This window comes from Eptatretus burgeri, chromosome 3 (genome assembly GCF_056783735.1).
Source record: "Eptatretus burgeri isolate ZD-2024b chromosome 3, Ebu_testis_v1, whole genome shotgun sequence".
NCBI classification, from domain to species: Eukaryota; Metazoa; Chordata; class Myxini; order Myxiniformes; family Myxinidae; genus Eptatretus; species Eptatretus burgeri.
This window is the reverse complement of record NC_140963.1, coordinates 18,032,316-18,059,750: the sequence shown is the minus strand read 5'-3', so window position 1 is coordinate 18,059,750 and position 27,435 is coordinate 18,032,316. Positions and strand designations below refer to the sequence as shown.

Genomic DNA, 27,435 nt, shown 5'->3' with positions numbered 1-27,435 from the left:
ACATTATGTAGGCTACATTTACCCCCAAAACATCAGGTTCCTTACAGTTATAGTGTTTCGTGTGTAGGAATTATTTATGGTTCTCAAATAATAAACAACATCACCCAGTATAATATTAATAAAGTTACAAATGATCTGTGAGCATCTGTGATTCAAAAATTACCTTCATTTATAATCCATATCGAGTTGTCATTTGTGTAACTGCCTCCATGACGTCACACATTTCCGTTATTTCAAAATAAAACGTTTGTGATGTCACATCCTTTTTTTTAACGACGGCGTTTGGCGTTTGGCGTTTTCTTCGCTTCTCATTCGCGATGTTTAAACTGTTCCTTATCGGAGCTCTCCTCGTCATTCAATGGAACCCTATCCTGGGCAAAAAAGTGAACCCCCTTGGAAAGGTAACTGCAGCTGGGAACACAGCACACCTGGATAAAGGAACACGGAGAACCAAACAGGTAAGTCGGTGCTTTGAGCCAGGAAACCGAAGGATTAAACACAAGATGGTTTCTGTGTACAAATCGTCTTGGTTACAAGTGCTTTTTGTCAAGTTTGGAGGAATTTTCTTTCATAAACATGCTGGACATAGTTTTGCTTGAATTTTTTTTTTTAGAAGAACTTCAAAGAAGAATCATTTACATCTTGTTTCTTGTGAAATTCTTTCCTTTTTTTCTTTTCCTGTAGTTCTTGGACACGTCTTCCATGAACAAGGTTTCTCGTGAGCTTCTTCATCGATGGACCAACTTCGATCCGATGAAAACCACAACCACAATTACTTTGGTTTTACTTCTTTGCACCTACCTGCTTCTTCCACATCAACGTACCTGTCGCAGTTCTCGACCCAGGATTACCTTGCTGGCAAATCGGTGAGAGTCCACCTGGAAAAAAAACAAAAACACATAACTAGTTTATCCTGATATTAATCTGAAATTGGTCACTGGCGATGACACCAAGAGAAATTTATATAACGGACCTTCGGCATCAAACGGATACATGGATCGAATAAACGATGGAGCTCCTCGCCACCATTAGAGCATTTAGATTGCATCAGATGTGGCAATAAATGTGAATTGGTGAGGGTCCAGCTGGAGAAAAAACACATAACTAGTTTATCCTGATATTAATCTGAAATTGGTCACTGATGATGACGCCAAGAGAAATTTATATAACGGAACTTAGGCATCAAACGGATACATGGATCGAATAAAAGATGGAGCACCTCGCCACCATTAGAGCATTTAGATTGCATCAGATGTGGCAATAAATGTGAATTGGTGAGGGTCCAGTTGGAGAAAAAACACATAACTAGTTTATCCTGATATTAATCTGAAATTGGTCACTGGCGATGATGCCAAGACAAATTTATATAACGGACCTTCGGCATCAAACGGATACATGGATCGAATAAACGATGGAGCACCTCGCCATCATGAGAGCATTTAGATTGCATCAGATGTGGCAATAAATGTGAATTGGTGAGGGTCCAGCTGGAGAAAAAACACATAACTAGTTTATCCTGATATTAATCTGAAATTGGTCACTGATGATGACGCCAAGACAAATTTATATAATGGACCTTCGGCATCAAACAGGTACATGGATCGAATAAACGATGGAGCACCTCGCCACCATTAGAGCATTTAGATTGCATCAGATGTGGCAATAAATGTGAGTCGGCGCTCCCAGCTTGCCGGCTCGATGACAGAAGACACCATTTGCAATTTTTTTTCCTCCTCAGTCCCACCCCGTTTAGAATCCCGTGTGGGAAACTTGCTAATCATCGTAAAAATGACTTCATCCTCGACACGTACGACTCACCAAAATGAGTAGAGAGTTCCAGAAGCCTGGACAGAACCCCCCAAATAACGACTCTGCAAAAGTTTCTTTCCCATTTGTGAAAAAAACTTCATGTGAACTGATGTTGTTTTGCAAAGTTTTACCCAAAAATTACGAAATCAGTTCTGAACTCGAATATAGCTTTAACACGATGTGCATTGAATGTGTCCATCCAGGGTCCGGCACAGCTGGAGCAACGGCAGGATGGTGTCTTTTCGCAAAAACAGGAGGTTCAAATGGAAAACCACATTGAACAAATGTGACGACGAATGTAACAAGGATGGGGGAACTCGGGACGATGGAAAGAAGGGGTTCGTGGAAGAGACCTGTGTGAAGCAGGTGGATGATACCTGTGTGAAGCAGGTTGAAGACACCTGTGTAAAGCCAGTGGAAGAGACCTATGTGAAGATGGTGGATGAGACCTGCGTGAAGCAGGTGGATGAGACCTGCGTGAAGCAGGTGGATGATACCTGTGTAAAGCAGGTGGAAGAGACCTGTGTGAAGCAGGTTGAAGACACCTGTGTAAAGCCAGTGGAAGAGACCTATGTGAAGATGGTGGATGAGACCTGCGTGAAGCAGGTGGATGAGACCTGCGTGAAGCAGGTGGATGAGACCTGCGTGAAGCAGGTGGATGAGACCTGTGTGAAGCAGGTGGATGAGACCTGTGTGAAGCCGGTCGAAGACACCTGTGTGAAGCCGGTGGAGGAGACCTGTGTGAAGCTGGATGAGACCTGTGTGAAGCAGGTCGAAGACACCTGTGTGAAGCCAGTGGAGGAGACCTGTGTGAAGCAGGCCGAAGACACCTGTGTGAAGCCAGTGGAGAAGACCTGTGTGAAGCCTGTGGAAGACACCTGTGTAAAGCCGGTGGAAGAGACCTGTGCGAAGCAGGTCGATGACACCTGTGTGAAGCCGGTCGAAGACACCTGTGTGAAGCCGGTGGATGACACCTGTGTGAAGCCGATTGAAGAGACCTGTGTGAAGCTGGATGAGACCTGTGTGAAGCCGGTGGATGAGACCTGTGTGAAGCAGGTGGATGAGACCTGTGCGAAGCAGCTGGATGAGACCTGCGTGAAGCTGGATGAGACCTGTGCGAAGCTGGATGAGACCTGTGTGAAGCAGGTGGATGAGACCTGCGTGAAGCAGGTGGATGAGACCTGCTTGAAGCAGATGGATGAGACCTGTGTGAAGCAGGTCGAAGACACCTGTGTGAAGCCGGTGGAGGAGACCTGTGTAAAGCCGGTGGAAGAGACCTGTGCGAAGCAGGTCTATGACACCTGTGTGAAGCCGGTCGAAGACACCTGTGTGAAGCCGGTGGATGACACCTATGTGAAGCTGGATGAGACCTGTGCGAAGCTGGATGAGACCTGTGTGAAGCAGGTGGAAGAGACCTGTGTGAAGCTGGATGAGACCTGTGCGAAGCAGGTGGAAGAGACCTGTGTGAAGCCGGTGGAAGAGACCTGTGTGAAGCAGGTGGATGAGACCTGTGCGAAGCAGCTGGATGAGACCTGCGTGAAGCAGGTGGATGAGACCTGTGTGAAGCAGGTCGAAGACACCTGTGTGAAGCCGGTGGAGGAGACCTGTGTAAAGCCGGTGGAAGAGACCTGTGCGAAGCCGGTCGAAGACACCTGTGTGAAGCTGGTGGATGACACCTATGTGAAGCTGGATGAGACCTGTGCGAAGCTGGATGAGACCTGTGTGAAGCAGGTGGAAGAGACCTGTGTGAAGCAGGTGGAAGAGACCTGTGTGAAGCTGGATGAGACCTGTGCGAAGCAGGTGGAAGAGACCTGTGTGAAGCCAGTGGAAGAGACCTGTGTGAAGCAGGTGGAAGAGACCTGTGTGAAGCCAGTGGAAGAGACCTGTGTGAAGCCGGTGGAAGAGACCTGTGTGAAGCAGGTGGATGGGACCTGTGTGAAGCCGGTGGAAGAGACCTGTGTGAAGCAGGTGGATGAGACCTGTGTGAAGCTGGATGAGACCTGTGCGAAGCTGGATGAGACCTGTGTGAAGCAGGTGGATGAGACCTGCGTGAAGCAGGTGGATGAGACCTGCTTGAAGCAGGTGGATGAGACCTGTGTGAAGCAGGTCGAAGACACCTGTGTGAAGCCGGTGGAGGAGACCTGTGTAAAGCCGGTGGAAGAGACCTGTGCGAAGCAGGTCTATGACACCTGTGTGAAGCCGGTCGAAGACACCTGTGTGAAGCCGGTGGATGACACCTATGTGAAGCTGGATGAGACCTGTGCGAAGCTGGATGAGACCTGTGTGAAGCAGGTGGAAGAGACCTGTGTGAAGCTGGATGAGACCTGTGTGAAGCAGGTGGAAGAGACCTGTGTGAAGCTGGATGAGACCTGTGTGAAGCAGGTGGAAGAGACCTGTGTGAAGCTGGATGAGACCTGTGCGAAGCAGGTGGAAGAGACCTGTGTGAAGCCGGTGGAAGAGACCTGTGTGAAGCAGGTGGATGGGACCTGTGTGAAGCCGGTGGAAGAGACCTGTGTGAAGCAGGCGGATGACACCTGTGTGAAGCAGGTGGATGAGACCTGTGTGAAGCCGGTGGATGAGACCTGTGTGAAGCAGGTGGAAGAGACCTGTGCGAAGCCGGTTGAAGAGACCTGTGTGAAGCAGGTGGATGAGACCTGTGTGAAGCAGGTGGAAGACACCTGTGTGAAGCAGGTGGATGAGACCTGTGTGAAGCTGGTGGAAGAGACCTGTGTGAAGCCGGTGGATGAGACCTGTGTGAAGCCGGTGGAAGACACCTGTGCGAAGCCGGTGGATGAGACCTGTGTGAAGCTGCTGGAGGAGACCTGTGTGAAGCAGATGGATGAGACCTGTGTGAAGCTGGTGGATGAGACCTGTGTGAAGCAGGTGGATGAGACCTGTGTGAAGCAGGTGGATGAGACCTGTGTGAAGCTGCTGGAGGAGACCTGTGTGAAGCAGATGGATGAGACCTGTGTGAAGCAGGTGGAAGAGACCTGTGTGAAGCTGGTGGGGGAGGGTGAGAGCTGGGGTGACATCGTGGAGAGAGAGATGGGAGAGCTACAAACCGACGAATGGGACTCTGGCATTGCGGGCCTTTGGGTGAAGATATTTTGGCGTCAAGGCCATTTGACAATTATCTTGTAAGATATGAATAGACTGGATTTCCTTTGATTGCATCACAAATGACTTTTTTTTTAAAGGTTATAAAAACGTTAAATAAAACTCACCTTCCTCATTGTGAATTATTTTTGAACCTCTTTTGTAAAAAAAAAACTCACAATTTCTACCTTCACTCATGCAGCATGATTGTCATCATGACCAAATACTGCCAATCCTTGCTTGTTTACTGATGTACCCATTTTCACTCCTGCTGTGATCCGTCTTTTTGGAGATCAGGAATTGTGTGATCGGGATGTGTTGGTTGTCCTCTGGTGTCTGGAAAAAGCCATTCACATGAAACATGTCAACTACATGCTGCTGAATTTGTTTATCATGCAGAAAATTGTTGGCCAGATAGCAACCAAACTCGAACACAGCAAGCACTGTAACCTGGTGTCAGGTAACATGAAAGGGACCACTTGGCACCCACAGTCCACGTAGGAATTGGTACTTTGTTCATGGTACTGGTGCAACAAGTTTAAAACACTCGGAAATGTTTTGAACAAAGCTTGAAAATACTCCAGAGTGTTTTGAACTTGGTACACCGTAGATAGCTCGCCTACTCATCGCGAAGGACACAGTGGGATCTTTAACATCCACTAACTAATGCTGGGAGACGGGATTCCCGTTTAATGTCCATCCGAGGGACGGCAAACACATTGATGAATCGCTCTCCCTGTAAAATACCAGGACAACACTTCATAACTGCGTCGGGATTCGAACCCAGGGTAGCCAACTTAAAGGCGAGTGCACATATCTCGAGGCCACTGATATGAACATCCCACATTCCCATTGTTAGCAACACAGCACCGACATCCCTATTGTGAACAACACAACACCTCACATCCCCATTGTTATTAACACCCCACATCCCCATTGTTATTAACACCCCACATCCCCATTGTTAACAACACAGCATGGCCATTCCTATTGTTAACAACAAAACAGCTCACATCCCCATTGTTATTAACACCCCACATCCCCATTGTTATTAACACAGCACATCCCATTGTTATTAACACCCCACATCCCCATTGTTATTAACACCCCACATCCCACATCCCATTGTTATGAACACCTCACGTTCCCGTTAACAACACAACACCGACATCCCTATTGTTAACAACACAACACCCCACATCCCTATTGTTAACAACACAACACCCCACATCCCCATTGTTAACACCCCACATCCCCCATTGTTATCAACACCACACATCCCCATTGTTATTTACACCCCACATTCCAATTGATATTAACACCCATCCCCATTGTTATTAACACCCCACATTCCCATTGTTAACAACACAGCACGGACATCCCTATTGTTATCAACACAACACCCCACATCCCCATTGTTATCAACACCCCACATCCCCATTGTTATCAACACCCCACATTCCCATTGTTATCAACACCCCACATCCACATTGTTATCAACACCCCACATTCCCATTGTTATCAACACCCCACATCCACATTGTTATCAACACCCCACATCCACATTGTTATCAACACCCCACATCCACATTGTTATCAACACCCCACATCCACATTGTTATCAACACCCCACATCCACATTGTTATCAACACCCCACATCCACATTGTTATCAACACCCCACATCCACATTGTTATCAACACCCCTGGTTTATCTTGAAAAGCCAGGAATGTTCTGTTTGGTTTGCTGGCTCCACAGGCTTTGGATGCAATCCTGGTTCGGTGCTGCGAAGCCAACAATGATTGGATGGAGTATTTTGAGTCAATCTGTTTTTATCATTTTTGCTTCATCTCCGACGAGGTCGCAATAACCTTTTAAAGCCACAATGTGCCCTTCAGTCAGTCAATGGGTCCATTAATATTTTTTTTCGTTATTTTTCCTCCTCCGAGGCTCAACGAACCGTTTTGTAACTCGGCATGATGATTCATGCCGTCAATATACGAATGAAGTCCTTTTTAAATTTCCATCCAGGTGGTGACATAATTAGCTAATTAACTCAAAATGTAATATGTGGTTGCACGTCCATCAGGTATCGTGAGATTTAGTCATCTCACGAGATGTTCCGTCGACGTTTCATCATTGTTTAATTTAAAATTCATCATAATTTAACTTCGCCTCTTAATTAAATTTTAATCTCTTGACGTCATTCATATCCTCTTGCTTTTCGATTTTTTGTTTCCACTTGGGATTGAAGAGAGTGTGGGAGTTTGTTCCAAAGGCAGGAAAAAAGAGGAATGAAAGGGTGAAGGTGTGTAGTGATTCCTGATTTTGGAAGTTTACCAGAAGGGGGTTCCTGGTGGACCTAGAGCACCCTGCGGAAATATGGGGGGAGGGGGGACAGATCACAGACAGAGTAGGGAACGGGGGGGGGGGGTGCGACGCCAGAGAGGAGATGGTAGAAGACAAAAAGAACACTGACTTGGCTGCAGTGAGAGATCCAAACTCAGCCTCATCGTGGGAGATATCAATGATCCTAAGTGCCTTTGCTTCCACAGCGTGAAGCCAAGAAAGGTGAGAGGCAGGAGCACCAGCCCATAGGGGAGAGAAGTACTCCGTCAGGCATTGAAAGACATGTTCCAAGCTTGTGATTTTATGCAGATTTGCAGTAAGTGAAGAAGCTGCTGCTTGCTGGTCTGAGGGATGACACATGGAACGGCAGAGGGTGGAGTCATCAGCAAAGAGATAAAGAGGATTTTCCAGAGTCGGAGAGATCATTGATGAAAACCAGTAAAAGAACAGGGCCCAGAAAGCTACCTTGAGGAACTCCAGCCTGGACAGGAAGAGGGGATGAGAGAACTCCGTTAAGGGCCACACCTTGACTATGACAGGAGAGGAAATCTGTGAGCCATGAGTGGAGATGTCATTGGATACCAAAGCAAGAGAGTTTGGTGAGCAGGGCAGGGTGCCAGACTGTATTGAAAGCATGCACTATGTCGAGGGAGATGGCTCTAATTTCATATCTGGCATTGAGGATCTCCATCAATTGTTGGGAGAGCAGAAGCAGCATATCCAGGGAAGAATGACCTGGTCTGAATCCCCCAGGGTGAAAAGAGCAGAGGGAGGTGGTGCAAGAGCAGCAGAGCAGGTTTTTCAGATACGTGGGCTGTTGCCATCTGGACCTGTTGCAGAATCTGAGTCGAAGTTTGACAGCAAGCTCTCTACCTTCTCAGATGAAAAGGACAGTGTCCAGGAACAGCTGGGTGCGACTGAATAAGGTGGTCCAGAAAGCGATGCGTTTGGGACACAAGATTTAGAAGCAGATGCAGAGTTTAGGCATTCAGCCTTATCACGTGCAGTGTCAGCTGTGTGGCCATTTGACATAAGGGAGGGGATGGAGGGGGAACATACACCAGAAACAGACATAACGAGATGCCACCAGGATTTGGAGGAGGGAGATAGGTTTGAGAGTTCAGACTTGAGATTAGAAAGATGTTGTTTTCTGATTCTCCTGAGGGTAGACACACACTTGTTCCAAGCTTTGTGGAAGGAACTGAGATTACCTTCAGTTGAATTCGCCTTCCATCAGGTGAAGGAAAGTGTTTCAGGACAACTGCCTCGCCCAAGCTTCAGTGTACCTTGGGTGGGAGAAAGGGGAGGACAACGGAAGACGGGAGGGGATAAATCTGTGAATGAGAGAGAGAGAGAGGGCAAGTTTCTTTGAAAGAATTCCCAGGATGAGTTGATGTTGGAGGAAGTAGAGATGGGAGACCAGTCTAGAAGTGTGATGGCTGCTTGAAGACCCTGCCATTCGGCCTGAGTGAAATGCCAGACTCGACGGTGCTGAGGTGGTTCTCCAATAACAGCCAGAGATGTCCACTTTGACAAGCATGTGGTCAGATGAACTGATTGGAGCGGAGGAAGAACAGAAATTTTCAGGGAAATTGGTCAAAATCAGATCCAGAAGAGATGGAATACCGTTGGTTGAGATCCGGGTTGGGAAGTTGACAGATTGAGTCAGTCCCAATGAGTCACAGAAGACTTTTGCTGAAGTGCCATGGTAGGTGAGAGAAGTACCCACACAACTGGCATGATGACAATTTAAGTCACCACATGTGAGGAAGAGAGAGTTGGGATGAGAGGATTGAAGTTGGTCCATGTTTTCGGAGAGTGAGATGTAAATGGAGTCATCGCTGTTTCGTGGACGGTACAACACACATTTCAACATGAGGTGGGAGTGGAGGGAAGCCGTAGCCAGAAGTATTCCGAGGCGTGTGGGAGAGAGAGTGCAGTGCATGGTGAGTGATGAATAGAGTCTTTGGTGAAGAGAGCAACTCCGCCGCCAGGACGAGGCTTTGAATAATGAGGAAGAAATGGTTCAGGGGTGGCAGAGAGTGGACAGTACTTTGTCCTTTTTAGTCCCTTTCGACACTTTACACCCTTTAGATTCCGTAAGAGCCCAACTACGATTGGAATGTACCCTTTGCACCTTTGGATTGCTTAGAGTCTTGAAACCCCAAGACTTTTTAAGACCTTTCAGAAATTTACATCCTTTTTTAGACCCCAACTACTTTTGGAACATACCCATATACCTTTCGCCCGTTAAAACTGCACACCCTTACGCTTCTTGGAATCTTTAAACTGTAACTGTTCAGACATACCCTTTAAATACCACAGACCTTTCGACCCCGAAAGAGCCTTTTAAAGCCTCAGACCTTTGAATATCCTTTCGACATTTACATCCTTTAGACCAAAACTACTTTTGGAATGTAACATTTAGAACTTAAGATGCCACAGACCTATCGTCCCCTTATTTGGTCGACCTTTTAAACGCCCTATGTACCCTTTATAGTCTATTAAGGACCCTTTTACAACACCTTTCAGACTTTACACCCTTTGGACTTCTTTGATAAGATTTAAAAAGGTCCAAGGGTCTCCTTTCCCAGGACAAAAACGAAAGGACCATTTTTGATTAATTGAGGACTCGCTCATCCTTCACAGTTTTCAATGTGGGGAAACAATCACGTTATCAGGCCTTTCAGTCTGCACGGGCCCATCACTTCCCATCAAAGTGAAAATAAATCATCACCGAATGTATCCCAACTACAACCGCCCTCCATCAGGAGACAAGCGTCCGTCTCACTTGGGATTATTCATTGTAATTGTAACTCTACCAAGTGCCGTTCTAGTTGTACATGTTAGCATATTTATATCTATAATGCGAAGCCTGATGTTGGCTTAACGGTTAAGGTGGCTGGTTTAAGATCTCCGGATCTTGAGTTCGAGCCCCTTTCGTGCTGTTAAATAACACCAGGTGGGTTGACTCAGAAATGTCATCCTTCCGAAGTCAGCAAAATGAATACCATGTTACTGTAAACAGAGGGCACTGCAACAGCAGCACAGCCACGCTCCCAGCAATGATGTAACCAGCAACCACAGGTGACATATTAAATAATAATAATAATGAATGTTGTTAATCATTATTTAATTCCCTGGTTGTTCTGTGGCTCTCAGCTCTTGTTCTTCACACCAAAGCGTTGTTTAGACATCCACCATGTTCATGTCCCATTACATCTTCCTGTAGTACAGTATTGTTGTTAATTGTTCATCTCTCACAAGCTTTGTTCCTTCCCTCACCTCCATCTTCGTTTCTGTTTACCTTCATCTCTTCCCCTAAACTACATTGCTTGACATCGTTTGGTGAAGTACAAACAACATGAAGCACAGTGACACAATTTTATTGAAAATAATACCCAACATGCTCATGTATCCATTTGTTTAAAGTACAGTGCATAATGCAGTGATATGTTTGAGCGAAAGCATTTTTCACTAAAATTCTTCACTATCCGACTTCTCACCCTCACTCATTCATCCTTCCAACAGTCCATCCTTCCTTCATTATTCGCTCCTTTCACGCCACGTAGATACAAGACTACTCATCACATGTTCGTGTATATAAAGGATCATCAATGATCAATCTTTACAGGTGTAGGATGGTTCAAAAGTCTTGGCACTATTTCCATTGTGTTGAACATTAGTAAATGTAATTGTTATTTCATTTTCAGGTTATGTTGTAGGAAGTGGGTAAATTGTCTCTCCCAAGGTTCATGAATCAGGAGTATAATGTGTTGTGCAAAGCACAACGACGAAGTAATGTCGTAGAATGGTACCTTGAGATGAAGTCTATGATCAAGTCTCTGGATTTATCGCAATCATTTCAAAGTGAAAGACCCACCGAGCAAGAACTGTATTCTTCACAATGCCAGGATGTTTCAGAAAGAAGGCACTGTTCACAATCTCAAGAAATCAGAGAGAATGAAGACCGGGTGTTCAGAAGAGAACGCTGAGGTGGCGACACAACCTGTCACTCAAAGTCCAAGGAGGTCCTCTCATTGGCGCTCAAAAGAGCTCAGTCTTTGGCACAACATGACAAACTCTCACATGCACCAACTACGAGGCAGAGAAGTTTGACAACAGGGTTGTCTCCTTCAAGACAAAGCACATTTGGTCTCACCATTCCCCAGACCTCGCTCAATCTGCAAAACCTGGTGTTATCTTCGTGGCTGGGGTGGCTGGCTTGCAATCTTAGGGTCCTGAGTTCCAGCCCCATTGGCTGCTGAATTAACACCAGGTGGGGTTGAATCAGCCTGTAATCCTTCTGAGGTCGGCGAAATGAGTACCACTGTATTGGTATAGGGGCACAGCATCAGCGGCACAGCCGTGCCCCAACAAAATGATGGCTACCCAGCAGCCAAGCTGCCATACACAAGAAAAAGAAGACTCAATCCGCTGGATTTCTTCACGTGGGGCTACGCGGAGGATGTTTACATCTCAAGATACCTGTGGAGGAGTGTGTAAGGAGGTGACACAGAATTTCACCGTCGCTTGCCCGGCCCGCCGTGGTCACATCAAACAGGTCATTCACGCCGTCCATCACTGTACATCAAAGGGCCAAAAAATAATCTCCCAAGTCTCTCCTTTGTGATGGGTGACCGTTAATTTTGAATCTCGTTTACCCTTTTCAAAATAAAGCATTTAAATAGTCCCAAGACTTTTGAAACACCCAATGCCTTGAACCAATGAAATGCGTCTCTTCCTCATGCACTCCACGGATCTGACGAGCTACGTGGCCACGATGCGAGCAGGTGAGAAAACATTTTATACAGGTACATTTACAAGTCATTGCTTGAGAAGCAGTTCCTCAAAAATGAAGTTTTCACTCGGTAAAGAAAAAAAAAAACGAAAGAAAAAGTTTGTATCCAAAGTGATCATCTTCGTATGAAGAAAGTGAGCACATTGTTTATTGTAAATGGAAACAGCCAGTTTGAGAGGTTGTTGCAAACACTCCTCATTTTACTGGACAATTAGCCATCAACTAAGCTGTTCAAAAGAAAATCTAAACTTTTCCAACTGGAATGTTGGTATAAACAAATGTTGTGAAGAATCTCATTCGTTTTACCAACTGTTCATATTTTAAACTTATCTTGTTCCTGTACATTTCTGTGAACTCTTCACACTGCATTATGATGGCTGACGGAAATCTGCACTCCTCACCGCACCTCCATGTACTAACAATAAATATGAACATCTTACTTTCCTTTTAGCACAAAAAGTACCGCTTTCACAAATCGGTACTTGATGAACGGTGTGTCCACGACGGATGGAAAAGGTATTCACCTGAAATTGAGGGGCACGGTTTCGGGTCGTCACGTTCACGGAGAGCGGCGACGGAGACGCTGCGGTGCCTCATTTGTATCGGACAGCAAAATCGCGCTCCAAACGTTTCTCAGGTCAATCAAACGAGCACTTACAACAATTCGAACATCACAAAACGGAAAACAAATAACTATTTCCACCAACACGGCCCACAAAATATCGTGACCTATTGAAATGCACACAAAATCTTCTCGCCTTTCATCCCTCCCTCTTTTTTTTTTTTTAAACCATGGGTCCGAGCAATTGAAGGCTGCTTGTAACAGCATTGGATCAGCAGTTCATTAACCAACTCTGAAAACAAACACACTTTGGTATGAATTCCAATTTTAAGGCCTTCTTGGCATCAGGACAAAAACAAACAAAACATGATGAAGAAGAAGACTGAAGAAGAAAAACAAGAAGAGGAATAAGAAAGGCTCAAAGACTTAAAAAAAAGATTAAATATCATGTGAAAACAGGTGTTGGCAAAAGAAGTTCAAACTGCAACAGTCATGTGATTAGCGCTGGAGGCAGGAGGCACTTTCTTGGCTTCGTCGATTACAAAACTCCAAACTGCCACAAAAAGGTAGGCAGAGTACTTTCATTCATCCCAATTCACTGTGCTGGCAAGGGGATACCACGGGGGTCTGTAACTACCCCTTCCTGCAAGTTTTTCATGAGCTGCGCCAGCCAACGCTTTGTGGTCGTATCGTCTTTCAAGACCGTTGCAAAAGTGTTGTCCTTCAGCTGGTCTGGTAGACATTGTCTTAATGCCTCACGGGCCCTATGGGAGAAATCAGGTATGTAAGGCACGTATTGTGGCCACAGGTTATATACGGTGAACCCTTTTCCAACAAACTGAGCGTCAAGTGCAATCCCAAAAAGAGCCATTTGCGTTGGGAGTGAATCGTGCTGGCTTCGTGAGAACAAATATGTGGAGATGTCCGGCAGGTGTAGCGATAGGTTGGATTTTTGCTCCAGGTAAGATTGTCATTCCTGAATGAACCCAATTTTATGTGATTGGACACATGGAATGTGAATGATTTTCAATGAACTTGAAAAGACTGGTGGTGGCTTTGTGGTTAGGGTGGCAGCCTTGGGATCTTAGGGTCCTGAGTTTGAGCCCCGTTTTCCACTGAATTAACATCAGGTGGGGTTGACTCAGCCTGTCATCCTTCCGAGGTAGGCGAAACAGCTATGAGTAGCAGTATACTGGTATAGGACCACAGCATCAGGGGTAACGTCGCGCCCCAACAAAACGATAGTTACCCAGCAGCCAAGCTGCCATACGCAAGAAGAAGAAGAAGAAGAAGAGAAGAAGAGAAGAAGAATTGAACCTCTTTCACATTTTATGTTTTTCACAACGCCTTTGCTGGACGTCTAAGCTGTGGACTCTACAGCAAATGTGGTGAACAACAACATAAAAAAATTCTGAAGCAGAGTTTGCCTACTTGTGTACAGCAAATATTCAACTGTCAGCAAAATCTATAACCTCTCAAAATGAGCCACTCCTCTCCTCCCCTCCGCCCCCACCACCTCATAGCGCTCCCGCTAACAACAAATCAATGTCAAAACAGCAATTAAAACAAGGAAATTCATTGAAAATAACTCACACTGCAAATATGAATGGGATGAAAGAGGGGATGAAAGAACTCCATTTAGGGCCACACGGTGACTGTGACAGGAGAGGAAGTCTGCGAGCCATGAGTGGAAATGGCCTTCAATACCATGGGAAGAGAGTTTGGTGAGTAGTGCAGGGTGCCAGACTGTGTCAAAAGCACGTGATATGTCCAGGGATACGGCTCAGATTTCCTGTCTGGCATTGAGGACCTCCATCCATTGATGGGAGAGCAGAAGCAGCATATCCAGGGTAGAGTGACCTGGTCTGAAACCAAATTGAAGATCGGAAATCAAGCCATTGGAGAAGAGAAAGGATTTAATGTCTGAAGCGATGATGGATTCCATAACCTTGCTGATGATTGGGAGAAGGCTGATTGGTCTGTAGTTACAGGGATCTGTTTTTGCACCTTTGTTATGCAGAGCGGTAATGTTTGCCGATTTCCAAGCAGATGGCAGATGACCTTGAGCAAATGAGAGGGTGAATAGAACAGAGAGAAGGTGAGCAAGAGCAGCGGAGCAGTTTTTAGGGCACGTGGGCTGATGCAGTCTGGACTGGTTGCAGATTCTGAGTTGAGGTTTGACAGCAAGCTCTCCACCTTGTCAGGAGAAAAGGACACAGAGTGCAGGGACAGTTGGGTGTGACTGGGTAAGGTGGGTAGAGAAAGTGATCGGTTTTGGACACAAGATTTCGATGCAAACACCGAGTTTAGGCATTCAGCCTTTTCACATGCGGTAACAGCAGTGCGGCCATTTGAGGTAAAGGCCCTGTCACACCTTGACCATTTAGCACCGCACCTTGACCGCACTAGAAATCGAAGTGTTAACATCACCGTCATGCCGAAGGAAAAAAAAAACCAAAAAAAAAAAAACCAGGGAGTCCGGAACACTGACGCTAACCATTACGTCAACGTGTGTCAACGATCGCGTAACGTGCCCACAACTTAGAGCCAGCGTATGCGGAATGTGTGTCATATGCAGAGTATGTCAAGAAATTTTCAACATGCCTCGGCGTATGACGACGTATGCCAGCACACTACGACGTATGCCAACGTACTCTTAACGTATACAAAACTTACCCATAACGTATTCGACATGTGCCAGCTTGGTTCGGCAAATTTTTCATACGTCGGCATACGCTGGCTAAAACGTCAAGGTGTGACAGCGGCTTCACACTTCGATGTCTCGTCCGGTTATGATTTGAATCGTCGAGTCGCAGCCTATTAATAGCCTTCGCCACGTGATCGTCGGCGATACGCTGCCGCGCGCTATGCATAAGTTCGACTATCGTTGGGCATAGGTTGTGAACGCCGACAACACGCTCAGCATTCGTTGGTATAAGTTATCTGTTTGTGATTGAAATGTTCTGTGTATGTTCCTAATACGTTATGCATACGTCCAACTCGTTATGAATATGCCCAAAACTTAAAAAAAAAACATCAATAGTTCAGCGTACGCCAGTGTTTTACATACATTTTGATACCTTGCCATACGCTGGCTAAAACGTCAAGGTGTGACAGGGCCCAAAGGGAGGGGATGGAGGGGGAACACACCAGAAACAGATTTGATTGGATGCCACGAGGATTTGGAGGAGGGAGAGATGTTTGATAGTTCAGACTTGAGATGAGAAAGATGTTGTTTTCTGGCTCTCCTGAGGGTAGATACACACTTGTTCCGAGCTTTATGGAAGGAACTGAGATTACCCTCAGTTGGGTTTGCTTTCCATGAGGCAAAGGTAAGTTGTTTCAGGACAACTGCCTCGCCACAAGCTTCAGTGAACTATGGACAGCAGGAACGGAGGACAACTGAACACAAGAGGGGATAAATCTGTGCATGAGGGAGAGCAAGTTTCTTTGAAAGAATTCCCAGGATGAGTCGATGTTCGAGGAAGTAGCGATAGGAGACCAGTCTATAACTTTCAATGGCTGCTTGGAGACCCTGCCAGTCTCAACGGCGTTGAGGTGGTTCTCTGATAACAGCCAGAGAGATGTCCACTTTGACAAGCACGTGGTCAGAAGAACCGATTAGAGCGGAGGAAGTGTAGCAGATATTTTCAGGCAAATTTGTCAAAATCAGATCCAGCAGAGATGGAGTACCATTGGTTGAGATCCGGGTTGGGGAATTGACCAATTGAGTCAGTCCCAATGAGTCGCAGAAAGTGACCAAAGGTCATGGAATGATGATGGATTCCATGTCCTTACTGATGATTGGAAGCAAACCGATCTGTTTTTGGACCTTTTTATGTGACGTCGTGATGTTTGTGGATTTCCAAGCAAATGGAAGATGACCCTTGTGCAAATGACAGGGTGAAAAGGGCAGAGGGAGGATGTGCAAGACCAGCCCAGCAGGTTTTTCGGACACATGAGCCGATGCCGTCTGATCCTATTTCAGAGTCAGAAGTCGAGCGTTGAAAGAATCTTCTCCACATTGAATAGAAACATCACACGACCACCGATGAAACAAGTACATCCACCACCGAACATGAATGGAGGTCATGTTGTAACCCATGTTTGTCTGTCTGTGAGCAGGATGTCTCAAAAAAGATATGGACGGATTCAGACGAAATTTGGTGGACCGGTTGTGTGTGTGTGTGTGTGTGACACGGACGAATCGATTCGATTTCGGTGAAGATCCGGGTCCGCGATTTTGAAGCGGTTCTTCACCATTAAGAGATAGTATTGTTGTGGGGCCGGGTCTTGGTGGCGAGCACAACCGCTAGAGGGATCAGTAGAGTTGGCTCCACCGAACACCCGGAATTTGTCGTACCATTCAGATAAATCCGAAAGGTCACGGGTCCCACATCGGACCGAAGATCGCCAATAGGTCGACCACGTGGGATAGGGTCAATTGCCAATTTCAATATACCTAAATACCCACGTCATCCAAACCACAGGGGAAATTCACCCTCGGCAGGATTTGCGCACTCCGGACCGTTACCGAGCCGGATCCGAGTCGTACCCTGAGCGGAGAGTACCAGAATCCTGCCAGGCCGATTGCACGATTACGGCAACAATGAGGCCTCCTAATTCCCGTTCGCAGCGCAGCAAACCAATGATTGAAAGGACAAGGACGAGCTGGGACATTCAACAAGAGGGGATTTATTTACAACAATAATTGGGGAACGAGGGGAGCACGTAAGGGCAGAGTTATCTGAATATAGCAAGGCAAATAATGTACAAGGAACACAGGCACTTAACAGTTTTTACTTATCGGACGGGGCCCACGGACACAGACACACACACAAATACCCAGAAATGGACCCCGTCAGGTCTTTATTGAAGGCCTCCAGCTCGAGGAAAGGTGAGCTGGAGACCAGAGCTGGCTTGGACCTGTCTGCCTCGTGCGGTCTACGACGTTCTGGCTCGGCGGGACTCAAACCCGCAACAACGATGCCACTCCAAGCAACAATGACGGAGGGTGAAGGACGGACGCCAACCAGCACGAGGGAGGACAAGGCAGCGAGGGCCAGCGGGCAAGGCGAGGCGATCCGAGACGATCCGGCAGGCAAACCCCAACTGCCCCCAGTCGGATCGCGCTGATCAAATTATTCACTCCCCGTCCAGGGGGGATGGGACTCCCTCTCGTAACCCCTCCCCCCCTTACTGGACGGTTTTGGCGCGCGATCCGCTCGTAGCCCCTGTGATTGGCCAAAAGGGGCGCGAAGTCCGCTGATTGGACCGGGGGGCGTGGCGGGTGTCACGGCGGACCGCCCCTCAAACAGGAAGATGAGTAATATTGTCCTGCGTTGGCTCCCATTGGCCGAACGATGGCAAACTCGATCGCATCTTCTGATTGGTCGAGAGAGATGCCAAGTCCTTCATTGAACTCCGCCCACCGCGAGCGTCATGGCGTCAGGATGGAGCACGGCGAAGGTGTTGTTGTTGTAGTTGAAAATGTAAAAGAAAACCCTGACTATCAAAACAAGCAGTCATAGACTGGTACTTAGGAAATCATCAACTTGACCTCTGACCTTGTCTAATAAAAGTTGTCTCTCGAGAAGGTAGCGACGCAAACCAGAAGTTTCTTCGATGATTCTGTACAAAACAATCAAAAATCGAATTTTTGACCTCACTGTGACCTTGACCTTTGACCGATTTTGACCAAAATCTAATCAGCGCCAGCTGTCACCCTCCTGAATCACGTGGTGTAATTTGACATTGGTAGCTTCTTCCGTTCTCGAGTTATCGTGCCTACAAACAAACAAACACACAAACAAACAAACACACAAACAAACACACAAACAAACACACAAACAGAGGATGGAAGTCATCAGGTTTTGTAAGTAATAACTCTGCAGCGCATGAACATTTAATCACCCATTAAACAAAGGGACGGGGCCCAAACTACTAACACATGTCCCTACCGATATAACCGATCTTTGGGACCTGAATGGGGTGTGCAATCAGCTTCCAAATTCGTAACAGTATCACATATCTCCAAAAATTGTGGACGAGTTGGTTCGGTGACGAGAACAAGCAGATTCGATTTTTGGTTCGGGTCCGAATCCAGATCCGGCCTCTCAGTGGGATACCAACCGTAAACTGCTCACCTGGTGGAGGTGTGCGCTCTCTGGAGTGCCGTTCGAGTTCGTAGTGAGTGTCCTTACAGGGAACATCGACGCAGGAGGCCACAAGGCCCATCAAAGCCTGCGCTATTATTACCAACCTATGGTTGTTTGTCCGTGCTCCATCGCAGTTAAATGCTGAGTCAAGCAACTAAGCAGCGAGTACCATTTTTGAAACGGTTTGTTCCGACTCAGTCGTTGTTTCAATCATAATCATGTCACATGACACGATTGTAGCCACAGGTTGTGTGAGAGAGAATTTTATATTTATATAATGGTGTTAAATGTGGTCGTGAGCTTGTTGTGGCTCACTCACCTTGATACCTTTCATCCCCCGCACGTTTTTACGGCTCTGTGCCCTGAAGAACCACCCGAGACAGGGAGCCAGGACAGCGAGAGCGCACAGCATGCACCACCACCACCACCACCACAACCACCACCACAACCACCACCACCACAACCACCACCACCACAACCACCACCACCACAACCACCACCACCACACCCCCACCCCCACCCCCACCACCACCACCACCCCCACCACACCCCCACCCCCACCACCCCCCACCACACCCCCACCCCCACCACCCCCCCACCACACCCCCCCCCCCACGGGTCACACTGCCCGGACTCAGCGCCCTTAATCAGCCCACACCTGTTCACGGCAGGTGATGCTCGCACGTGGTGTGCGTGACCTCCTCGTGCCAATCACTCGAACATTGTTGGCCCTTTGTTTCTCAACCGTTTTACAAAATGCTTTCTTCTTCGCTGCTGTTTCATTGAACTTTTTCAAGCTAATTGTAATGATTGTTCGTGCAGTTTGGTCACGTGTTTGCACGCTCGAGCAAGGTGTGTGTGAGGCACAGAATATGAAGATTTAAACCCAGGCGACACAGTACACACCTGCACGGTGTGTACACAGGCATGGGTTTAGGGGTGTTTTGGGCACCGGCAGGTAACCCGACAACGATGGACGACCGTCCTCTACCCCTCCCCATCCCGTCGTAGAACACATCAGTGAGCCGAGTCACAATGCACCGTGTTAGGTATGCACGAGGTCAACGTCAGGTCAGGTCCACATCTCCAGGTAAGTTATGATCGATAATATGACGATGCTCATTCAATAATTTATTATGTTTACAAAAAACAAAAACAAAGAAATAAAACCCAGATATCTGTCATCACAAAGGAATCACCAAGGGTAAGCATAACCCTGATCCGGATACTTACCCTCGGCCCGCAATCCAATGGTCATATTATGTTCGGACCACCATTTGACCTTGACCTTCAACATTATGGATAAAGTGTGAATGAAGAAAAGGTGTCGAAAAGGTGTCTCGCCCGTCTCTCTCGTCCCCCCACTCTCATCCCCCTCTCTCGCCCCCCTCTCTCCCCCTAGTCTTGCCCTTCCTCTCTCGCCCCTACCCCTCTCTCTCGCCCACACTCTCACCCCCCTCTCTCTCGCCCCTCTATGCGCGAACGACCCCCAAAACTCCTTCGTTCTGCATCGTACAGGTACACTATGGTGATGCAAAGAATATCATGGAAGGCCAAGCGGTCTTTGACATTCCGCTTTGGCAAAACTGAGCGATGACAAAAAAAAGCACTTTGTTTTTTTTTCAGATTGCCATTTGACCTTGACCTTTAACCCCGAGGGGTGTGACGTCACGTGTAAACGCGCCTTGCCCGAAGCTATCTCGAGAGGTTAATTTCATTCTGATCGGACAAACCTTAGCCCGATGTTAAAATGCCGAAAATAGGGTCATGACCTTAAAATTAGGTCAAGGTCTAAAATGAGGTCAACCCTGCATACTTTTTAATTCCCATTATTGATGAAAAATGTAATTCCAAAAATCCTCGGACATTGGCAGAAAAAGAAGGAACCAAAGAAAACCGAAATGGCGGTTTCGTACCCCAAGGGGTGGAAGAAACTCTGGGGTACCATTAAAAATTGGGGGGGGGCACGAATTGTAGAAACAAACCCTAAAACAGCAATCAGCCTTCCCCGATCCTATGGGGGAGGTTTAACAAGAACACTCCAATGATGAAAAAAAAATCATTCCAAGTTGACACTTGGTCATGGTGCAGTGCGGGCACGATGGTCCAAATGGCCCCCTCCTGTGCCAACGTTCCTTGTATGTCACATCGTGTGTGACCGACGGGTGATCCATCACCATGGAGTCCCCAGCTCCGAAGTAAGCTGATGACGTCAGTGAAAGGATGCGTGCAGGTGTGAAACGACGTCTCGATTTACCTATGAGCATGTCTCCTTTCCCACGCACTGGAATATTTCGAGTTGATATCACGTGTCCAGTACGCAGCATCCGCTGCTACTACTCCCGGGTAGTTGTGGCTTCTGTTGGCTTGGTGGTCAAGGTGGCTGGCTGAAGATCTTAGGGTCTTGAGTTTGAGCCACTGTTGCTGCATTTAATTAACATCAGGTTGGGTTGACTCACTCAGCCTGTCATCCTTCCGAGGTCAGCAAAAATGAGTACCGGCTTACTGGTAACAGGGGGGCACTGCATCGGCAGTGCTTGCACAAAACGATGCAAGCAGCAGCCCACAGGCTGCGCATGAACCAGCAACAACAACAACAAGACAAGCACTCGTTTACTTTTTGCATCTTTTATCATAAAATGTCCTTCGAGAAGGTTTGACTCCCAACTGGACCATGAACTATGTGATTGGTGCTTCACGGGTAGGGTGTTCCATCACAATGAGTCCCGTCGATAGATGGACCTTAAGCTGGATGTCCACACAACTCGAATTCGTTGGTGGAAGTATAGAGCAGGTGAGTTACGTAAAGGATTCATCTGTCAGATGTATCTGCGACAAGCAGATACTGCCTCACAATGGGGGCAAGAAGGTCACATGACCGATCTGCAGAAGAACATTTTGTCACCTTCTTCCTGATTTCTTCATCCATCAACTGCAGGACATTTTGTCACATTCTTCCTGATTTCTTCATCCATCAGCTGCAGGAGTGTCCGTCCGTCATCAATTTTTACCTCCACCACCGTGAGTGGAACGAGGTGATGTTTTCATCCCCATCTGTCTGTCTGTCTGTGTGCAGGATATCTGAAAAAGTTGTGGATGGATTCGGATGAAACTCGGTGGGCAGGTTGGGCGTGTGACAAGGATGAAATGATTCGATTTTGGTGAAGATCCGAATCTGGATCTGGACATGAGAATTATTTAATTCTTTAAAGTGATTCTTCACCATTGAGAGATGGGGCCAAAAACGATACGGAGCCTGATATTTCAACAATGTCATGGGCCAGATATGTACTCGTGGAATCAGGCATGACGTGGTGGAGGTACGCGTTCTACCTACCGAGTGCCCTACTAGTGAGCAAGCTCAAATGAGCTAAGATCCTCGTCCTCTTAATGATGACGTCATAAAAACGAATATGACGTCATTGTGATGTTCATCAGGTTTGCGATAAATTATCTGTGCTAATGCCCCGTTCGATTCCCGCAAACAGAATTCAAAAAGCTTGCCTCGTTTCGGAGATAATTTTTTAGGCGATTTCCATTAGTGGAGATATTTTGACGTCATAACTTTTTTCTCGGAGGAATTTTCAAAATCAGAGATGGTTACTGTCTGCGCAGAGTATTTTTACATATACATGCCAAGTTTCAGGAAGTTTCGATGAAAACTGAAGGCTGTGAAACAAAAAAGTCCACAAGAACAACAACGTGAGTCAGATTGACTTGGAGATCCTCCACGAGGATCAAAAAATCTTGTTCCTGCAACAACTTATGATCCACCCAAGATGTGCAGATCACCTTGAAAATCATTTTGAAGATCACAACTCGATTAAAACCACAACTTTTCCACTCGATTTGTGGTGTCGCAGATAGCGGACAAAAACTGAAAACACCACGGTACACAGTCTGTACAACATTATGTAGGCTACATTTACCCCCAAAACATCAGGTTCCTTACAGTTATAGTGTTTCGTGTGTAGGAATTATTTATGGTTCTCAAATAATAAACAACATCACCCAGTATAATATTAATAAAGTTACAAATGATCTGTGAGCATCTGTGATTCAAAAATTACCTTCATTTATAATCCATATCGAGTTGTTGTCATTTGTGTAACTGCCTCCATGACGTCACACATTTCCGTTATTTCAAAATAAAACGTTTGTGATGTCACATCCTTTTTTTTAACGACGGCGTTTGGCGTTTTCTTCGCTTCTCATTCGCGATGTTTAAACTGTTCCTTATCGGAGCTCTCCTCGTCATTCAATGGAACCCTATCCTGGGCAAAAAGTGAACCTCCTTGGAAAGGTAACTGCAGCTGGAAACACAGCACACCTGGATAAAGGAACAGGGAGAACCAAACAGGTAAGTCGGTGCTTTGAGCCAGGAAACCGAAGGATTAAACACAAGATGGTTTCTGTGTACAAATCGTCTTGGTTACAAGTGCTTTTTGTCAAGTTTGGAGGAATTTTCTTTCATAAACATGCTGGACATAGTTTTGCTTGAATTTTTTTTAGAAGAACTTCAAAGAAGAATCATTTACATCTTGTTTCTTGTGAAATTCTTTCCTTTTTTTCTTTTCCTGTAGTTCTTGGACACGTCTTCCATGAACAAGGTTTCTCGTGAGCTTCTTCATCGATGGACCAACTTCGATCCGATGAAAACCACAACCACAATTACTTTGGTTTTACTTCTTTGCACCTACCTGCTTCTTCCACATCAACGTACCTGTCGCAGTTCTCGACCCAGGATTACCTTGCTGGCAAATCGGTGAGAGTCCACCTGGAAAAAAAACAAAAACACATAACTAGTTTATCCTGATATTCATCTGAAATTGGTCACTGGCGATGACACCAAGAGAAATTTATATAACGGAACTTCAGCATCAAACGGATACATGGATCGAATAAACGATGGAGCACCTCGCCACCATTAGAGCATTTAGATTGCATCAGATGTGGCAATAAATGTGAATTGGTGAGGGTCCAGCTGGAGAAAAACACATAACTAGTTTATCCTGATATTCATCTGAAATTGGTCACTGACGATGACGCCAAGACAAATTTATATAACGGAACTTCGGCATCAAACAGGTACATGGATCGAATAATCGATGGAGCTCCTCGCCACCATTAGAGCATCTAGATTGCATCAGATGTGGCAATAAATGTGAATTGGTGAGGGTCCAGCTGGAGAAAAAACACATAACTAGTTTATCCTGATATTAATCTGAAATTGGTCACTGACGATGACGCCAAGACAAATTTATATAACGGACCTTCGGCATCAAACAGGTACATGGATCGAATAATCGGTGGAGCACCTCGCCACCATTAGAGCATTTAGATTGCATCAGATGTGGCAATAAATGTGAGTCGGCGCTCCCAGCTTGCCGGCTCGATGACAGAAGACACCATTTGCAATTTTTTTTCCTCCTCAGTCCCACCCCGTTTAGAATCCCGTGTGGGAAACTTGCTAATCATCGTAAAAATGACTTCATCCTCGACACGTACGACTCACCAAAATGAGTAGAGAGTTCCAGAAGCCTGGACAGAACCCCCCAAATAACGACTCTGCAAAAGTTTCTTTCCCATTTGTAAAAAAAAACTTCATGTGAACTGATGTTGTTTTGCAAAGTTTTACCCAAAAATTACGAAATCAGTTCTGAACTCGAATATAGCTTTAACACGATGTGCATTGAATGTGTCCATCCAGGGTCCGGCACAGCTGGAGCAACGGCAGGATGGTGTCTTTTCGCAAAAACAGGAGGTTCAAATGGAAAACCACATTGAACAAATGTGACGACGAATGTAACAAGGATGGGGGAACTCGGGACGATGGAAAGAAGGGGTTCGTGGATGAGACCTGTGTGAAGCCGGTGGAAGAGACCAATGTGAAGATGGTGGATGAGACCTGCGTGAAGCAGGTGGATGAGACCTGTGTGAAGCAGGTCGAAGACACCTGTGTAAAGCCAGTGGAAGAGACCTATGTGAAGATGGTGGATGAGACCTGCGTGAAGCAGGTGGATGAGACCTGCGTGAAGCCGGTGGATGAGACCTGCGTGAAGCAGGTGGATGAGACCTGTGTGAAGCAGGTCGAAGACACCTGTGTAAAGCCGGTGGAAGAGACCTGTGCGAAGCAGGTCGATGACACCTGTGTGAAGCCGGTGGAAGACACCTGTGTGAAGCCAGTGGAGGAGACCTGTGTGAAGCCTGTGGAAGACACCTGTGTAAAGCCGGTGGAAGAGACCTGTGCGAAGCAGGTCGATGACACCTGTGTGAAACCGGTTGAAGACACCTGTGTGAAGCCGGTGAATGAGACCTATGTGAAGATGGTGGATGAGACCTGTGTGAAGCAGGTGAAAGAGACCTGTGTGAAGCCGGTGGATGAGACCTGTGTGAAGCAGGTGGATGAGACCTGTGTGAAGCCGGTGGAAGAGACCTGTGTGAAGCCGGTGGAAGAGACCTGTGTGAAGCAGGTGGATGAGACCTGTGTGAAGCCGGTGGAAGAGACCTGTGTGAAGCAGGTGGATGAGACCTGTGTGAAGCCGGTGGAAGAGACCTGTGTGAAGCCGGTGGAAGAGACCTGTGTGAAGCCGGTGGATGAGACCTGTGTGAAACCGGTGAATGAGACCTATGTGAAGATGGTGGATGAGACCTGTGTGAAGCAGGTGAAAGAGACCTGTGTGAAGCAGGTGAAAGAGACCTGTGTGAAGCAGGTGAAAGAGACCTGTGTGAAGCAGGTGGATGAGACCTGTGTGAAGCAGGTGAAAGACACCTGTGTGAAGCCGGTGGAAGAGACCTGTGTGAAACCGGTGAATGAGACCTATGTGAAGATGGTGGATGAGACCTGTGTGAAGCAGGTGAAAGACACCTGTGTGAAGCAGGTGGATGAGACCTGTGTGAAGCAGGTGGATGAGACCTGTGTGAAGCAGGTGGATGAGACCTGTGTGAAGCAGGTGGATGAGACCTGTGTGAAGCCGGTGGAAGAGACCTGTGTGAAGCAGGTGGATGAGACCTGTGTGAAGCCGGTGGAAGAGACCTGTGTGAAGCAGGTGGATGAGACCTGTGTGAAGCAGGTGGATGAGACCTGTGTGAAGCAGGTGGATGAGACCTGTGTGAAGCCGGTGGAAGAGACCTGTGTGAAGCAGGTGGATGAGACCTGTGTGAAGCAGGTGGATGAGACCTGTGTGAAGCCGGTGGAAGAGACCTGTGTGAAGCTGGTGGGGGAGGGTGAGAGCTGGGGTGACATCGTGGAGAGAGAGATGGGAGAGCTACAAACCGACGAATGGGACTCTGGCATTGCGGGCCTTTGGGTGAAGATATTTTGGCGTCAAGGCCATTTGACAATTATCTTGTAAGATATGAATAGACTGGATTTCCTTTGATTGCATCACAAATGACTTTTTTTTTTAAAGGTTATAAAAACTTTAAATAAAACTCACCTTCCTCATTGTGAATTATTTTTGAACCTCTTTTGTAAAAAAAATCCTCACAATTTCTACCTTCACTCATGCAGCATGATTGTCATCATGACCAAATACTGCCAATCCTTGCTTGTTTACTGATGTACCCATTTTCACTCCTGCTGTGATCCGTCTTTTTGGAGATCAGGAATTGTGTGATCGGGATGTGTTGGTTGTCCTCTGGTGTCTGGAAAAAGCCATTCACATGAAACATGTCAACTACATGCTGCTGAATTTGTTTATCATGCAGAAAATTGTTGGCCAGATAGCAACCAAACTCGAACACAGCAAGCACTGTAACCTGGTGTCAGGTAACATGAAAGGGACCACTTGGCACCCACAGTCCACGTAGGAATTGGTACTTTGTTCATGGTACTGGTGCAACAAGTTTAAAACACTCGGAAATGTTTTGAACAAAGCTTGAAAATACTCCAGTGTTTTGAACTTGGTACACCGTAGATAGCTCGCCTACTCATCGCGAAGGACACAGTGGGATCTTTAACATCCACTAACTAATGCTGGGAGACGGGATTCCCGTTTAATGTCCATCCGAGGGACGGCAAACACATTACTGAATCGCTCTCCCTGTAAAATACCAGCACAACACTTCATAACTGCGTCGGGATTCGAACCCAGGGTAGCCAGCTTAAAGGCGAGTGCACATATCTCGAGGCCACTGATATGAACATCCCACATTCCCATTGTGAACAACACAGCACCGACATCCCTATTGTTAACAACATAACACCTCACATCCCCATTGTTATTAACACCCCACATCCCCATTGTTAACAACACAGCATGGACATTCCTATTGTTAATAAGAAAACAGCTCACATCCCCATTGTTATTAACACCCCACATCCCCATTGTTATTAACACAGCACATCCCATTGTTATTAACACCCCACATCCCCATTGTTATTAACACCCCACATCCCATTGTTATGAACACCCCACATCCCATTGTTATGAACACCCCACATTCCCGTGAAGGAAAGTGTTTCAGGACAACTGCCTCGCCCAAGCTTCAGTGTACCTTGGGTGGGAGAAAGGGAGGACAACGGAAGATGGGAGGGGATAAATCTGTGAATGAGAGAGAGAGAGAGGGCAAGTTTCTTTGAAAGAATTCCCAGGATGAGTTGATGTTGGAGGAAGTAGAGATGGGAGACCAGTCTCGAAGTGTGATGGCTGCTTGAA

At 46.5% G+C, this 27,435-nt stretch overlaps 1 protein-coding gene across 1 annotated transcript; it reads left to right on the top strand.

The window, feature by feature from the left end:
* Positions 1 to 284: 284 nt before the first annotated feature.
* Positions 285 to 26,587, top strand: LOC147029476 (uncharacterized). Its single transcript, XM_085872129.1, has 9 exons — positions 285 to 458; positions 685 to 866; positions 2,013 to 4,260; positions 5,203 to 5,365; positions 8,094 to 8,165; positions 23,062 to 23,135; positions 23,359 to 23,540; positions 24,486 to 25,848; positions 26,384 to 26,587. Exons 1-9 carry the CDS (start codon positions 318 to 320, stop codon positions 26,585 to 26,587), a joined length of 4,629 nt encoding a protein of 1,542 aa, XP_085728255.1. The 5' UTR covers positions 285 to 317.
* The last annotated feature ends 848 nt before the right edge of the window (positions 26,588 to 27,435 follow it).

Bases quoted from the DNA above. Each gene is read 5' to 3' on its own strand.
- LOC147029476 (XM_085872129.1), top strand. From the start codon at position 318: ATGTTTAAACTGTTCCTTATCGGAGCTCTCCTCGTCATTCAATGGAAC. The intron at 867-2,012 runs GTGAGAGTCCAC...GTGTCCATCCAG, and splicing joins ATTACCTTGCTGGCAAATCG to GGTCCGGCACAGCTGGAGCA. The intron at 4,261-5,202 runs GTGGAAGAGACC...TTTGGAGATCAG, and splicing joins AAGAGACCTGTGTGAAGCCG to GAATTGTGTGATCGGGATGT.